The following is a 17,891-nucleotide window of genomic DNA, read 5'->3' as shown; positions in this document are numbered from 1 at the left end:
TTTGCTTTTATTTTAAATAGGATAGAATATAGCAATAAAATAGTCTTACGAAAACTATACAAAGCAATAATTAGACCACACCTTGAGCACTGTTAACAGTTTTGTGAATCCTTTATAGTAAGAAAGATGTATTGGCATAAGAGGCAGTCTGCAGAAGATTTAGTAGGTTGTTCCCAGGTATGGAAGGATGCGGTTGAGTAAATTGGACTTGAGACTTGGTGAAATTTAGAAGAATAAGCGATAATAATGTTAAGACACTTAAGGTCCATAGGGAGCTTGACAGGGTAGGTGTGAAGAGGTAGTTTGCTTTGTGGAAGAGTCAAGGACCAGAAGGCATAATCTCAGAATAGGAGGTTATTTAATTAAGACTAAAATGGGAATAAATGTCTTCTGAGGATAGTGAATCTGTGGGTGTTTGTACTGCAGAGTGCAGTTGAGCCTGTGTCATTAATTATATTGAAGTCCGAAATAGGCAGATTTTTAATCAGTAAGTGATGCCCTGTTTTCTGGACTTCGAAGTCCAATACATCATCCGGGAAATGACTGTTAACCCAGGCAAGAAACGTAGATCTCAGACTGAAGCAGAAGTTGGAATGAATTGCTGCGCAACCAGCGCAGATGTATTCCTCGTTATCCTATCTTCACGGTAAGGCCCCTGGCTGCTCGAAAGACGTGTTGGTAAAGAGCCAAGTGAGAGTGGGGTTTCTTCAGAAAGAATCTGAGACTTCTGTACCATTAAGTATTTTCCTACAGTGAACATGAGATATTGCGAGATAGAAGCATTATGTCTAATTGACATTTTGTGGGAGGTGTCAACTATCACGAGTTCTTCCATGTCTATAAGGCTGAAGAGTGAGAGCTGATTGTCTCTTCCCTCATTCAGGTCCCTACTCATTGGGTCAGACATTACCTTTCATGGCTTCATTGAGCTCTCCCTTTCTTTACTTAATCACGCTTTTCATTATCTGGGATTTCTATTAGTTCATGACCTCATCAATACTCCAATGGAAGGAAGGCACTTGAGACAAGTCATTGTGTCAGGGTCAAACATATTAGGAGGTATTTGCATGTCCTTGAAAAACCAATATGGTGATTGCAATGAGCAGCACAATACAACGTCAGAAGACCGGGCACAGGGCTTTGACCATGCTAGCAGGGAATTGGGCTGTTCTTTGACATGCCTGCACCACTGTAGTTCTTAAAGGTCATGCCAACCATCTCCAATCAGTCAACATTGAACCTTGCTAAAGCACCACTAGGTATAATCCTGGGAGCTACTCTCATCACTTTGGGAGAAAAGGATAGATTACCCATTTGGCTCACCAATTTCAGCAACAAAGATGCTTCCTTCCAACATGAGCTCCCAATGCTGTCCTTAAACCTGCCACTGCCATGGACAGAGGACCAACTGAAGGACATAACTCTTACCTCATTTCAACAAGTTCGAGGAGTGCCAGTAGATACAGCTTGTTTCTACATTCACTAAGTACTAGAAAACTTTAATTAAACATGATGATGACATTGGATACTTCGACCTGGTAAACCACAGAATTGTGACTAAACATGACGATCCATTTGAAGATTTCTTACCACTGGATTCCAAACCATCATGGGGGGCGGTGTCTGGGACAATCTGCAGAAGTCTTTGGATGGAGGTGACATCCAAGAATCACCATGTCCAGACACCTCTTCTGAAGTCCTAATGAGAAAGACACAAAACTGAGGATTTGTGTTAATTACTGGGCACTTAAGGCAAAGACCCATAAGAACGCTTACCCTCTGCCAATGTTTTCTGCAGTCTCGATTGGATCACGGTTATAACCAGCTACCCATCGTTGATTGAAATGCTGAAAAGACAGCATTGCAAATAAGCACCAGGGAATTTTAAAATACACAAGAATGTTGATTGTACACGGTCATGCCCCTGATTTCTTCAGTTGTATAATGGATAAAGCTTTTAGTAACCTTAATTTTCAGTCTCTCATCTAAATGGAAGATATATTTCACGTTTGATTTAAAATTCAGAATTCAAACAAGAGAAGTGCCAACTTTTCTGGACAAAAGTACAGTATGTGGGGCACTTTGTTACCAAGGAAGGCATTACTCCTGATGATGAGAAGACCTGAGGAGGAGGGAAATGGCCTTGCTCTAAGATGCAGCAGAACTGTATGAGTTTCTTGGTCCAGCAGGTCACTTCAAAAGGTTTGTGCAAGACATTTGGCCATCCCACTCCATGATTCACTGAGGAAATCAGAATGTTGCAGGCACAGTTGAGAAAAGATCCGCAAGACATAATATTTTCAAGGAGAATCAGAGTTGAACCACAGCACCCTCCAGCAGAAGCTTGTCACATCATCCTCCCCTGGCTACTTGAATTTCCAATTTCCTTGTATTGGAAACAAATGCCGGTTTCCATGGTCCAGGAATAGTGCTGTCACAGATTAAATGACAGAAGATCAGTAAAGTTTGAGGACAATATTTCATCCTCACTAACACTCAACACTGGAGCCCCCCAGAGGTGCATACTCAGCTCATGCCCGAACCGTCGATTCTCCTGCTCTTTGATGCTGCCTGACCTGCTGCGCTTTTCCAGCAACACATTTTCAGCTCTGATCTCCAGCATCTGCAGTCCTCACTTTCTCCTATCTGCATACCTTGCCTCTTGAGAGTAAACAAAAGTGACCTGAGTGCTTTCTGGAGCCGGTTAGAGATTATAATGAGGTCAGCCAGGTGGATCTCAGAATTTGAGTTCCCTGATTTGGGGCTGTTAATTAGGTCCAATCAGGGATCCCTGGCTGACTTGTATAAACAGGAGCGTCAGGCATCCTGTTCATTTTGAGAGTCGTCTCGGGAATTGGATCAGTGCTACGCACAAAACACATGTAAGTAGAAGGTGACTTGGTGATGGGATACCGGCTGTTGAGGAGTCATTTCAGTTTATGCTTAGAATTGCACCCAATATTCTTCCATGAGTTTTTTTTTTCCACACTGCCTCTTTTTTTTAATCTGTCTACTTAGACTGACCACATCTGATGGAGATGGTGAAGTCAATGAGTGGATAGCTGAACACCGTATGAGGCTAAGCCAGATGATTAAAATAGAATTTGAGTTCTGAGAGAAGTGCTGAGAAGAAAAAGATTGACCGATCACAAGGCTGACAGATTAACCTATGTAATGTGCAATGGTGTCCTCAAAAATCTGAATAGCAAAGGTCGGAATAAGTCAGAAGTCAGACAACACCAAATTATAGTCCAACAGGTTTATTTGAAATCACAAGATTTTGGAGCACTATACCTCATCAGGTGAAGTGTCAGGATAAGATACAGGACGTGTGGGACCATGAACCCACAGAATCATCAAGCAAATGTTCACACTGGCCACACCTATGTTGTTGAATCAATAGCTGGAGAACAGTCTCAAAGTGGTACACAGAGGGAGTTTGCTTGAGGCCAGGAGCCTGGTGAACGATGTGAAGACAAACAACTCACTCACTGATATCACAGAGCCTCAAGTGTTGATACGTAATGGCTCGAGTAGTGTGGAATCCTGAGGTTATCTGGTTGTTTTGAATCCAAGAGTGCTTCCAGTTCAGGGAGGCCCAAGGCAGAAATTGAACTAAGAAGTGCTGCCAATCGTATGACTGCTAAAGCTTTGACTGACCGAGACCCCAAAGTAGACAATCTGCCACAGTTCTTGGATGCCTTGGAAATTTCTAGTACAAATACAAAGCTGAGAAGGTCCTGTCAAGTAAATCTGGACATCGCCCCAACCCATACTATTTGTGTAGATAGTAGTGCAAGAGGAAAATACTAACGTTAATGTGAATTTGAACTTGCTAGCCACCATTGAAACATGCAGCTGCTTAGCATTGTGTAAAGTATTGTTGCCGGGATGGCAAGTTTCAAGCAGGGCAGTGTGAAATGGGACCTTCAGGCGGTGACCTGACTGGGGGAAATGAGCAAGGGAAGTGCAGTTTTCCAGATCTCCATCAGCAGATACCAGCAAAAAAAGAGGGGATCTAGAGTAGTTGAACACATTGTCACGGAAAGAAGGGGTGTCTTTGGTAGGGAGTGGGCTGATAGGATGGGGGAGCAGACAGGAATCCCTCAGTCCATTGTAATATACATGATTGTTCCATGTACATAGTGTATGTAGGTCCTTATTTATCCTTAATTTCCTGTTTCTAATAACCAACTGTCAGTAGAATAAAGGGTCTCGGCTTCATGATATTTGGGCCATGCTTGTACTAAATCTCATGTTACAAGAGCATTGATTTTCTGAGTTTCTGGTGCAATATTATTCCTTAGCCTCTCTGCACAGATAACCGAATTGATTCAGACATTGATCTTTGTGAAATCATGCTGTAACATTGACTTCCATTTTCTCCTGCATAAGTTATTGCATTTCAATATACAGTACGGAGGAACCTCAATTATCCAGCATTTGATTATCCAAATTTCAGATTATCCAGACAAGATTGCAAGGTCCTGACACTTGGCTAAACTGTGTTATCCAGCATTCGAATACCCCCGCCTGTGTTATTCGGATAATCGAGGTTCCTCTCTATTGTGGTTCATTATTTTAAGATGTTAAATGATGTGATAAAGCCCCACAAAAATAGGTTTTTTAATAACCTATGTATCTAAATAAATTATGTATTTTACATGTTTAGAAAACTAGTAACACATTTTCAAATTTTAAGTAAATTGGTGTTTCCTTTGTATATTCAGCATTTAATTATATAAATAAAAGTTCCCATAGAAGATAAATTAGTGTTTTTATATTGCTAGATTACAATTGTATGCAGAATTCTAGTGAAGTATTTTGTGTCACATAGGAATCTGACTTTAATGACTATTAAGTTTATATTGATTATTTAATGTAAGAAAAAGAAGCTAGTATAGACATAAAAGTCAGCATTCTAATCAATGGTTATCAAAAGCTTTGGTCCTTCAAAATTTTGTAATTTTGTTTTCTTGCTTTTAGGTATTCTTTTTAACTCTGCTGCTGGAAGTGTTTTATGTCAAGTGATCTACTCCCTTCTGTTGCTACCTGTTAGCATTGTACGACCTTTACTAAGCAATCTTCTAGATCTGCTCCAACCTCTTGATCACCTAATCCGGCTTTTACCAGCTGCTATGTTACTGGAGGAGCAGGAACTCGAATGGACAATGCATGGTTAGATAAACTGATTTCACTGTCATTTTAGTGAAATGAATTAATTTAGAAATGGGCTAAAATGAGTATTGTTACAAATCAACAATTAAGTTATGCAGATTAGTTAGTTAAAGCTCCTTTGGCCTGCAGCTAATACTCTTTAGCAGCTAGAGTATGTAGATGGAACATGCAATGTGCACTGCCACTATGTTTTGAATCTGGTCACTGGTCAGCTGGTGAAGTTCCACTTATTCAGGTGTATAATCATCGTGCAGAAGCTGATTGAGTTTGTTGCAGAATGTCTCCATGTGAGGTGATAGCAGAGATTTTGGTTACTTTATCTGTAACTGTTAAACTGTTGGTAATTGTTAGTACAATTGTAGGGAAAACTAAATCCAATCATTCTGGGCTTTGCTCATACTAGGTAGCTATGGTATTCCTGTACTCCAAAGTGGGGAATTGGCTCATAATTTTCTTGACATGGACAGCCTGCTTCTCGATCGCATTGACTGCGTTCATGTTGAAATCTCAAATGTTAGCTGAAATCTTACTTTTGTAAGAACTCAAGTCTAACTTTCAATTGTTCAGACTTTTATTTGGGGGTGGGGGGGGTAAAGATTCGGTGGATTTGGATGACAATCATATGATTTCTATGGGACCCTTGGAATCAGGCAAAGAGTGCAGAGATGATCCAGAATGAAGATTAGCACTGGCCACATTGATTTACTGAGTCCATGTATCTGACGTGTTTTAGGGTCAGGAGGTTCCTGCTGCCAGAATGTGACAGATTGTGTTCTGCTTGAAAGGCAGAAGCTTTGACTTCTCCATTTTGTAAGAAGCAATGAAATTAGGGAGCCAGGATAATTTTGAGTGCCGAAGCGTGCACTATGGTACAGTTTCAAGAGCAGATTTTTGTGATGCTATTTGCCTCAAAGAGATTGCTGGCCCTAAGCAAAGCTGCCCAAAGATGCAGCAGTGTCTGTGGTGTAAATTTCACCTCTCTCACACTAACACAGTGTGAAGTTGATTTTAAAAATAAGCATTTTATTTTGCTGTTAACATATTATTGCCATGTGTTGCTGTGCAGCTATGAAACGGTTTACCAACATACCATGAATGAACAGATTGTCTTAACTGTAAATATTGGACAGACCAGGCTTGTGTCCTTGAAGTTCAGAAGAGCAAGCGGTGACTTGATGAAAACCTAGAATCTCTGTAAGGATTTCAGAGGCTAAGAGTGAGAGAATGTAGAATCCGAGGTCACACTTAAGATATTAGGTGAAATTCTTCCTCACAGGGTGTTGCAAGCCTTTGCTATTCTCTTCCTGAAACTGCAATGGAAGCAGAGACTGAATGTTTTTTTGGCAGAAGTAGATAGATTGTAATCAGTGGTAAGTATGAATGTCGATTTGAGGTTACAATCAGATCTAATATGATTTTACGAAATGCTGGAAGAGACTAGAAGGGCTGATTGACTTACTCCTTCTCATTTGTATATTTTGGGAAATTCCGAAGTGTTTGTTCATAGTTTGCAAAATTATCCATTACCAAATGCTCTTAGTTGGAATAGTCATTGCATATTTGGATGTTTCACCTATTGCATAGCAAGACATTGAAAGTATAAATTGATACTGTGTTGCAGTGAGGAAAACTGAGCATTTGGGCAATCAACTGTTGCCTTAACCAATCAGGTTAAAGGATTGTGAAATGCAAAATGCAAAGTTCAAGATCAAAGGTTGCAAATGTATGGTAAATCAGGTATAAAAATACAATTAGAGAGGGAAAGAAAAATTGGATTGAGGGAGGAAAGATAAGAGACAAAGGAATCTAATTTTAAATTTATATCTTTAAAATTCTCAACAACTTGAGGAAATGAAAATTCGTACTTTTAGTGTCAGGTTGTTTGAAAACAACTAATGCTGACTGCATTGTTTAAAAAGTTAATTTAGGAATGCATTGGACAAGATTTATTTTTCTGAGATGAGGTTAATTGTTCCCCATGCAAATACAGCAAATTTAAGCGACTGAATACCTCTCTGTGATGAACTAGGCAGTGATATATGCTATTTTCACCAAGTTAATGGCAGAATGCCACAATTTGGCAACAGCTTTGGGGCTTCCTCATTTAACTTTGCATCTGATCTGGGATTTTGTTGCTATAGTGTTAATGTATGCCAAATGCTATTAGCTTTGTTATTTCTATTTACATTGTCGTCATATAAGTTGAAGTGTAGTCACTTAAGGAAATCAGCAGTTAAAATGTAATGTTAACTATGTTCTTAGAATCTGAAAGCAGTCCAGAAAAATCCATTTCAACTGATGCTAAATCTTGGATTTGGCTAATTGATATGGAACGGACAATTTCCTTCACTGTTGGGCAGTGTCTTGGAGAAATGCTGCAAGGTCCTGTTTGTTCAGCGGAAGAAGAGAACGCTGCATATTGGCTACAAAGCCAACTCCTCAACAATGGACTTGAAATTGATTCTGAACAACTTGGTAGGCTCATGTTTTTATATCCCTTGTACTGTTTAAGAAATATGTAACAGGCTAAATCTTGACTGAACTTTTACCAAGTCTTTTAATCCACTGCAATAAATGGTGTACATTTTTCTATGCAACTTTACTCCAAGTAATTTTCATTCATGTTTCCTAAGAATTTTATGTTTGAATAATTGTTGTCAGTGATTTCTCACATATCAACTCCTGGAGTGGATACAACATGTGGGGTTATAGTCATTAGAGATGAGGGCCATTCAATTTTGCCTTAAATTTATCAAAAACTGTATATGCATAAATGTTTTGATAGAAACTAGAAAGATATTGAAAAAAAAACGAATTAACTAAACATTTAGCCTATTTACTTATTTTGGAACGATGTGGAACAATTTGCCTGTCAGGTGTACCTTCAAAGCAGTGATTATATGCAACATAAATTACTGTGAAGCATTTTCAGATATCTGAGGGCATGGTCCAATGGTAGGATACGAAGATGGGGAGCCTGTGACCAATGGTATTCCACAGAGATTGGTACTAGATACACATTTATCATTTATTCTCACCCAGTGGTTTATATATAGGGGGCATGGTTAGTAAGATCATGGATGATACCAAAATTCGTAGTGTAATGAACAGTGAAGAAGGATTTCTAAGGTTACAAAATGATCTTTATCAGTTGGGTCCATGGGCTGAGGAGTGGCAGATGGAATTTAATTTAGATAAATGCAAGGTATTGTATTTTGGTAAAACAAACAAGGGCCCTGGATAGTGTTGTAGAACAGAGACACCTTGGGGTTCAGGTACATAATTCTTTCAAATTTGTGTCAGAGGTAGACAAGGTGGTTTAAAAAGGCAACAAAAGCAGAAATTGCTGGAAAAACTCAGCAAATCTGGTAGCGTCCATGGAGAGAAATCAGTTAACATTTTGGGTTGAGAGACCCTTCGTCAGAACTGCCGACAAATCCTGCCAGACCTGCTGAGCTTTTCTGGCAATTTCTTGTTTCTGATTTACAGCAAATGCAGGTCTTTCGGCTTTTTGTTGTTGGTTAAAAGGCATTTTGCATGTTTGCATTCATTTCTCAGACCTTTTGAGTAACAGAGTTGGGATGTCATGTTGAGGTTTTCAGGATTTTAGTGAGATCTCTTCTGTAGTACTGTGTGCAGTTCTGGTTGCCCTGCTATAGGAAGGATATTATTAAACTGGAGAAGGTTTAGAACAAAATTTACCAAGATATTGTCAGGAATGGACAGTTTGAGTTATAAAAATAGGTTATATGGGCTGGGAGTTTTGTCACTGGGACTTTTTTCACTGAAGCTTAGAAGGCTGAGGAGTGATTTTTTTTGGAGGTTTATAAAGTCATGAGGGGCATAGATAATGTAAATAGCAAGGGTCTTTTCCCTAGCGTGGGGGAGTTCAAACCATGGGGGTATATTTTTAAGGTTAGAGAAAGTTTTAAAAAGGGCAAGAGGGCCAACTTTTACAGAGTAGTTGATGTGTAGTTTGAGTACAGCTATAGCATTTAAAAGACATTGGATAAGTACATGAATAGGAAAGGTTTGGAGGGATATGGGCCAAACACAGTCAAGTGGGACTAGTTTAGTTTGGAAACATGGTCAGAATGGGCTAGTTAGACTGAAGGGTCTGTTCCCATGCTATATGACTATGATTCTATTAAAAGTGCAATGGAAGTATAGGAAAGCCTTTTCAAAATGGCCAGATTGTATCCCTCATCATTTACTTCTTTCACAAAAAGATATTCAGTTTTCTCTTAAATTTACTGATGTTATAGAGTTTATATATAATTGTGGCTCACACAGATTAGTCTATTAATTCACTGCATGTTGTATAAAGTAGTTAAACAAAATGGTCCACCTTCCCTGTACTGAGCTAGTGTTGATTTTCTTCAATGTCATTTTGTGGTTCTGTTGGTTAATTGTTTAACTGGTGTTGAGATTGATCAGTGTTGGATGAGGTTGAGATCCTAAACTTTCTCGACTACTTTGATCAGGTGTGGATATCTTTGACATGACCAATATTTGTTGTCTATACCCAATTGCCGTTATGGTGACCAGCCGCTTACACAGATGAGGTCCATATCATATAGGTACAGCCACGATGCTGCTTGTAAGGGCTTTTTAGGATCTTGATATGACCGCACTAAAGAATGGCAATATAGTTCCAGATCATACTAGTGTATCGTGATTTGGAAGGAAATTTGCAGACTGCTGTTGCCATGCATCTGCTGCCCTTGTCTTTTTAAACGATTAAGGTTGGTGGTTTGGAAGGTGCTTGCAAAAGAACCCTTTCACTCTTTAGCATTAATCAGTTCTCTTTTATCTGTCCTTTCAGTTGTGGGGCAATAGCCTCGGGAATGTTCACCATGCTAAATGTGCATATCCAGAATATAATCTACAATCTCTCTACTATTTAGATATGTGAATTTTTAAATTATTCATTTTTTGTTCTGAAGCATGCAAGCTTTGTCAGCTGTATATTTAACTGTGGAATATATCAAATGACGAAGATCTGATAAGGAAACAATCCTTAATCATAGTACCATATGCTCAATGAGTTGAAGAACCTAATTGTATTTTCTATGTATCTTTGCTTGGACGATGTTTGTACATTCATATCTTTCTCAGTAGTGGAAAATTATTTTACAGAAGTTGTTCTTTTGCTGCAGATTTGCTCATGAATTGTCTCACTGGAAAAGCATTGGCTGGCTGTGTGGAAAGGAAGTCTTTTGAGTTGCGGGTTTCTGAGGACACTGCAGCACTTATAGATATCGCATTGGGTACCTCAGTAGAACCAGGGTACAAAATCTGGAACCGAATGCAGGTTTACGCCAACAGCAATGGTAACTTTCAACTGTTGTGTAATTTCATCCAATGTTGTTTTATCCCTTTTTTGAATGTTAGTTCTATTGTTTTGATGTGATTCACTGCAAATCATGTAATTAGTTGAACTGAGCTTTGATATCATGCACTGCTGCCTCACAGCGTCAGAAACCCGGGTTCAATTCCCACCTCAGGTGACTGACTGTGAGGAGTTTGCACATTCTCCCTGTGTCTGCGTGGGTTTCCTCCGGGTACTCCGGTTTCCTCCCACAATCCAAAGATGTGCAGGTCAGGTGAATTGGCCATGCTAAATTGCCCGTAGTGTTAGGTAAGGGGTAAATGTAGGGGTATGGGTGGGTTTCGCTTCGGCGGGTCGGTGTGGACTTCTTGGGCCAAAGGGCCTGTTTCCACACTGTAAGTTATCTAATCTTATCTAATCTAATCTTAATTCCTTTTTAATTGGAGCTGAAATTTTAGCTGCTTGTGAACAGGAAAGGTAATTAATGGCATGGGTTTAGGTAAACAGCATTCTGTACAATTTGATAACCCTTGCTGTTTTGAAAAAGAGGTGTTATCCCCAGTAGATTTAAGTTGAGTTGTGTCGATTAAATTATTCCACGAATTTGAGCAGTTCAGAACTGGGAATTCATGAAGCAATGGGGGTCATTAGCAGCGATAGAATTGTATTCAATCTTCAACTTGTAATACAACTGAACATCATTTCCTTTACTTTTATAATTACCATTGAACTGGGGATTCCACCCTCCTCCTCAGTGAGCAGGGTAGGACAGCAACAGACATATTGAAAAATGACATGCCAAATTGAAACCTCAAAAACGTCTAACATCCTGAAAAAACAGAACCAGAATGCAATAGACAGTGTTAAGTAATTTCATGACCAACAGATCAGATCAAAGTTCTTTAATTCTGCTATGTCCAGTCATGAATGGTAGTGGAAAATGAAATAATGAGCTGGAGGAGGAGGTCCACAAATATTGTCATGATGGGGGAGCTCAGCACATCAGTACAAAATACAAGGCTGCAACACTTGCGACCACAATAATCCAGAACTGACTGACTGATTCATCTCAGGCTCCTCCTGAGGGCCTCAGCATTCAATATGTCAGATTTCTACAAGTGATTCTTCCCAAGTGATATCAAGGAAAAGCTGAAGGAACTGGATACAATAAAGGGTCTGGGCTCCAACTATATCCTGGATGTATCACTGGTTGTTTGTGTTCTTGAACTTAGCCTTGTCCCTCACCAAGCTGTTCACATAGTTACATCACTGGCATCTGTCTGACAATGTGGAAAATTGGTCATGTATATCCTGTCCACAAAAATCGATGATTTGTTTTTCTTCCCCACATTCCGTGCACACACAATACCCATAATCACTGCGGTTCCTTGGCAGTTAACTTTCTGTCCCTTTAGTTTAATTTCTGCCATGCTACATAATAAAATTGAATTTATTAAATCTGGTTATTTATTGGTTGGGGTCAAGAATTTATCATGAAATTTGTACATTGAAGGTTACTTTAAATAAACTAATTTGATTGGTAGTTAAGAATTGGGTAAGAAGTATTCTGATTACATTTAGCAATTGTTTGATTTGCTTTGTTTCAGAATGGGAACATGGTACAAATGGAGATCACTTGTTGGACACAGTGTCCCGATTTGTTCTTGCAGTATTACTCAAGCACACGGGCTTATTTCAAGAGGCGTGCAAAGATGACCGGTAATTTCAGTAAATGTAAAAAAGAATGGGCATGCTCCTCTGAAGGAAAAAGGAAGGACCTCAAATTTAGAGCTATCTGGTTGACTAAACTTTAGAGATTAAAATGAAACAGAAAAAGGAAGCTTATGATACATGACTTTTTCATACTACAGTAAAGGACCAAGCTGAATGGCAAAAGTACAAAGGAGAGCTAAAACGTAAAACAAGAGGGTGAAGTTGGAACATGAGAATAGATTATTAAAAATGGAGACAGCCCATTGAGCCTACCCCTCCCAATTCAATACAGTTTTGGCTGATTGAATGCTTCAGTGCATTTCAGCACCCCATCTCCATGTTCCTGTATGTTGGTCCATTGGTGATCAGAAAAATATTAAAGGTTGAGTTTGCACAACCCTCTGTGGTAGAGAACAGCAAAGGTTCACGAGTCTATAGAAAAAAGTCTCCTCATCTCTGACCTAGCTAGCATCTCCCTTATTTTTGAGTAGTGACTCTGGCCCTAGACTTTTCACCCAGGAGATAGATTTTTGCTTATGTCTACCCTCTCCAGCCCTTTAAGTATTTTGTAATTTTCAGTAGGATCACCTCTCATTCTTCAAAACTCTAAATGATACAGACTCAGTTTGCCCAATATCTTTGTGGTCTTGTGAATCTTCATTATACTCCTCTATGACAATAATATCTTCCCTGAAAACAGGACTCCAAAACTGCAAGCAGCGCTCCAAGTGTGGGCTAACTAAGCTAATATACAATTGAAACAAGACTTATAACTCCTGTATTCAAATCCTCTTGCAATAAAGGTCAATATTCCATTAGCTTTCCTAAACATTTGTTGCACCTGCATGTTAGCCTTCAGTGATTTATCAATAAGGATAACTAGGTTCCTTTATACATCCACCCTTTCTATCCTCTCACCATATAAATACTCCACATATCAGTTTCTCTTACTGAAGTGGATAACACCAGATGTTTCCACGTGATATTCCATCTGCCGTGTTCTTGCCCATTCACTGTCTGTCGAAATTCTCCTTAATCTGCTTTACGTCTTCCTCAAACACATCCTCACAACTTTATATCATGCAGTATCCCACAAGTCACAGCTACCAACATAAGAATGGCCCATTTATTCATATTGTTTTCTGTCTGTTAGCCAGTCATTTAATTCAGATCAGAACATTACTACTTATCCTATGAGTTTTAATTTGTTTTCCTTTGTCTATTTTGTTAGTAGCATCTTCAAAAAAAAACACCAAGTTCATCAAACACACAATTTTGCAGTTGTAAATCAATGCTGACTATGCCCAAACAGATCGTTATCAACCAGATGTCCATTCATCCCAACTTTTTTAATTGATTCTACTATTTTCCTGAGTATTGAAGTAAGGCTAACAAGTCTATAGTTCCCAGTTTTTTTTTCTTGCTCCCTTCTTAAAGAGTAGGATGTACCTTTCAATTCACAGGAATCATACTACAATCTGTATAAGTTTAGAAGGTGCAACAATGCATTGACTATGTAGCCACCTCCTTCAACAGTCTGGAAGATAGACCATCGAGTCCTGAGATTTCACGAACTTTCAGCCCCAATAGTTTCTCCGCTGCAAACTTTTTACTGATAATAATTTCCTTTAACTATTCATTGTGACAATCCACTTGGATTTCAAGTTTTGGGAAATTTCTAGTATCAGTATAAACTTCCCTCTGCCATTTCTATTTTCATCATTATAAATTCTCATGACTGCTTGTAATGGAACTATGAGATCATAAAATATAGGAGCAGAAGTGGACCATTCAACCCATCAAGTCTGTTCCACCATTTGATCATGATTGGTATGTTTCTCAACACCATTCTCCTCCATTCTCCCCATTCCTTTTGATCCTCTCACTAATCAAGATTCTATCTATTTTGTCTTAAATACACTCACTGTGTCAATGGGTTCCACAGATTCACCACCCTCTAGTTGAAGAAAATCCGCTGCATCTCAGTTATAAAGGCTCATGCCTTCACTTTGAGGCTGTACCTTGGGTCCTTGTCTGTCTTACTAGTGGAAACATCTTCTCCACCTCCACTCTATTGAGGCTTCTCAGTGTTGTATAAATTTCAATGAGATTTCCCCTCATCCTTCTAGACTCCATTGAGTACAGACTCAGAGTCTTCAACAACTCCTCATACACAGGCCCTTCATTCCTGGGATCATTGTTGTGAACTTCCTCTGGAGCCTGTCCAAGGGCAGCATGTCCTTCCTTAGATATGGAGCCCAAAACAATGTACAATATTCCAAACGTGGTCTGATCAGACCCTTGTACATCCCCACTCTTGCCCCCTCAATTAATGCCAACATTTGCACTTGCCTTCAAAATTGCCACCTTCTGCCCTTGATTCTGACCCTCCTACCCTATGCCATCTCAAACCTGATAAACAGCACCTCCCACCTCATCTTTAGCTTAGAATAAGTCTGGCATGTGAGTGGAAAGAATGCAACTTCAGCAATATATGAGCTGACATCCAACCAGATCGAACCAAATGGTTGGGAAATGGGTAAAAAAAATGTCAGGACAGGGAAATAAAACCAGTTGTCTTTTTTTTCAAAAAGTGATTTGTCTTTACGTCAAGAGCATGTGCAGGCATATTTCCATATGTCACATTTTTGGCATGATTCTTGGGTAATGGCCACATCTTTTTTATTTTTGGATTGTGGACCATAATGAGAAAAGAATTTTGATTTGAACCAAGGAAACTGTCAAATGAGATGTTATAGTTTTCAATGATTTCTAGCAACTTTTTTTGCATTGTATTTGCACTGTTATTTTGTTCAGCAGTGGAGGGAGGATTGCTGAATTCATCAGCATGATGGGTTTGTGTTCAGGACAGCTTTGCTCAGAGTGAGTTGACATTTTGTTACAATCAGGGTCAGTTGAGGGAGTCAGGAGTATTCAGCATGATAGCAACTCTCTGGCTCCTGGGCAGTTGGACAGTCTGCATGTGGATGATAGAGCCTCTACACCCTTAAATAGGCAGCAGTATCTTTCTGCTTGAAGAGAAGTTACAAAGAATTGGAGATAGGCAACTGGTGAGAGATACACTGGCTATCAGCTGCTGCCTTTGACAGTGACTTGAAACTGGAAAGGGTTTAGAAAGGATTTACAAAGATATTGCCAGGGCTGGAGGGTTTGAGCAATGGGGAGAGGCCAGGGCTAATTTCCCTGAAGCATTGGAGGCCGAGGGGTGACCTTTAGGAGGTTTATAAAATCATGAGGAGCATCAAATAGGGTAAACAGACTCGGTCTTTTCTCTGGGGTGGGGGAGTCCAGAACTAGAGGGCATAAGTTTAAGATGAAAGGGGCAAGATATAAAAGGGACCTAAGGGGTAACTTTTTCATGCAGAGGGTGATGCGTGTGTGGAATGAGCTGCCAGAGGAAGTGGAGGAGGCTAGTTCAATTACAACATTTAAAAGGCATCTGAATGGGTATATGAATAGGAAGGGAGTAGAGGGATATGGAACAAATGGGACTAGATTAATTTAGGATATCTGGTCGGCATGGACAAGTTGGACCAAAGGGTCTATTTCCATGCTGTTCATCTCTATGACTGAAAGATTGAGTAATTAATGTGCGAACTGCTCTTTGTTTACAGTAAAGAACTGAAAGGACTTGGAAAAAATAAGGTCAGAATGAGTGAAAGTAGACCTCGTTGAATCCTATGGAATGGTGCTGTTGGACTGTTTTTCCTTTTTGATTTTCGTCTGTCCATAGCATATTTTTTTTGTTTGTCTGTCTGCATAGGGATTTTAAAAATGGGTAGGTTTAGAATTGAGGCGTTTATAAGTTGCTAACTTTTTTTTATTTGCATGTGACTAAAACTGATCTATTTGCAATAAATTTGTTTCTTGTTTAGTGTAGAAACATGGTTAGTTTATTTTATGTCGATATGAGTTTATTAGATAGGAAAGTAGGCGACAGTCCTGAGAGTACTTTTAACTCAAATGGCAGTGCAGTTTCCCAAGACACATCCTTTCATAGCAACTGTTCGCTCTTGAAATAAATAATTTCTTGGAGGACAGGTAAAAGCACAGCACATTATTGTGAACCTGGAATTACATGTGGGCCAAGCCAGGTGAAGATGATAGATTTCTTCCCTTTAAAGGACATTAGTAAACGAGAGTTGTTTTTCACAAGAATTAGTGATGGCTTAGGTGTCACCATGACTGAGAATAACTTTTAGTACCAGATATTATTAATCACATTTAAATTCAACCTGCTGAATTTGAACCCATGACCCCGTACCCTTAGCCTGACCATCTGGATTACTGGTCCAGTGGCACTGACTACTCTCTGGTATTTCTCCATCTTTTGGCACACACAAGACTTACAGTTTCACTCAAAAACAAATAATTTGCTAGATGCTTCTTATTGTATTTGCAGGTGTCAACCCAGTGAGAGACTTGTGGAAGTATATCAATGTGTCTACAAGGTTAGAAGTACACTTCTGGCTCAAACGAATGCTGCCTATAAAACTGCAAATGTGCAGCTGCCTACTTGGCCCAGACAGGTAAAAGATTGAACTAATGTTGATGTATACACATATTTCAACATAAAAAGAAGGAGCAAGAGAAGGACATTTGGCCCCTCGAACCTGCTCCACCATTTAGTAAGGTCATGGCTGGTCTAATTGTAATCTCAAATCTGTATTCCTATCTACCCCTGCTACAAAGAATTTATCCATCTATACCTTAAAAAAACGTAAATATTCCACTTTCACTGCATTTTGAGGAAGAGAGTTCCAAAGCCCTGTTCCCTTCTGAGAGTAAAACCTTTGCCTCATTTTGTCCCCTCCACATCAATCCTCTCAAGACCCCATATGTATTTTTCAATCAAGTCCTCTTTGCACTTTCAAACCCTAGCAGACATAAGCCTAGCCTGTTCAACCTTACAATGTAAGATAACCTGCAAATTCCAGGTTTAGTTTAGTAAACGTTGTGTGAATTGTTTCCAATGTATTGACATCCTCTTTTAAATAAATCATTGTGCTCCAAGTGCAGTCTTACCTGTGCTGTGTACAACTGAAGTATAATCTATCTACTTTTGTATTCCGTTCCCCTCATAGAACATAGAAACGTACAGCACAGAAAGGGCCCTAAGGCCCACAATGTTGTGCCAAGACTTGATCCTAATGTAAAATATAATAACTTAACCTACGCACCCCTCAACTCACTGCTATCCATGTGCATGTCCAGCAGTTGCTTAAATGTCCCCAGTGACTTCACTTTACCACCTCAACTGGCAACACATTCCATGCATTCACAACTCTGTGTAAAGAACATACCTCCTTTATACCTTCCTCCGAATATCTTCAAACTATGACTTCTCATACCAGTCAATCCTGCCCTGGGAAAAAGTCTCTGGCTATTGACTCTATCTATCCCTCATTATTTTGTACACCTCGATCAGGTCTCCTCTCTTCCTCCTTCTCTCCAGAGGAAAAAAGTCCAAGCTTATTCAATCTTTCTTCATAAGGCAAGCCCTCCAGTCCAGACAGCATCCTGATAAACCTTCTTTGCACCCTCTCCAAAGCCTCTATCTTTCCTATAGTAGGGCGACCAGAACTGGACACAAAATTCCAAGTGTGGTCTCACCAGGGACTTCTAGAGCTGCAACAAAACCTCGCAG

General features: G+C 39.4%; 1 protein-coding gene across 3 annotated transcripts in view; it reads left to right on the top strand.

Annotated features, from left to right (window-relative positions):
• The window catches only part of LOC132806698 (probable E3 ubiquitin-protein ligase HERC1), a 343,050-nt gene that overhangs the window by 99,247 nt on the left and 225,912 nt on the right, over positions 1 to 17,891 (top strand). For all 3 annotated transcript variants that reach the window (XM_060821274.1, XM_060821268.1, XM_060821283.1), the window contains 5 exons: positions 4,987 to 5,178; positions 7,441 to 7,653; positions 10,338 to 10,511; positions 12,118 to 12,229; positions 16,647 to 16,773. In XM_060821274.1, the coding sequence (XP_060677257.1) occupies positions 4,987 to 5,178; positions 7,441 to 7,653; positions 10,338 to 10,511; positions 12,118 to 12,229; positions 16,647 to 16,773 (818 nt within the window). The remainder of the gene's footprint in view (positions 1 to 4,986; positions 5,179 to 7,440; positions 7,654 to 10,337; positions 10,512 to 12,117; positions 12,230 to 16,646; positions 16,774 to 17,891) is intronic.

This window comes from Hemiscyllium ocellatum, chromosome 1, assembly GCF_020745735.1.
Source record: "Hemiscyllium ocellatum isolate sHemOce1 chromosome 1, sHemOce1.pat.X.cur, whole genome shotgun sequence".
NCBI classification, from domain to species: Eukaryota; Metazoa; Chordata; class Chondrichthyes; order Orectolobiformes; family Hemiscylliidae; genus Hemiscyllium; species Hemiscyllium ocellatum.
The sequence above is the reverse complement of the archived record's forward strand: the minus strand, read 5'-3'. Positions and strand labels throughout refer to the sequence as shown.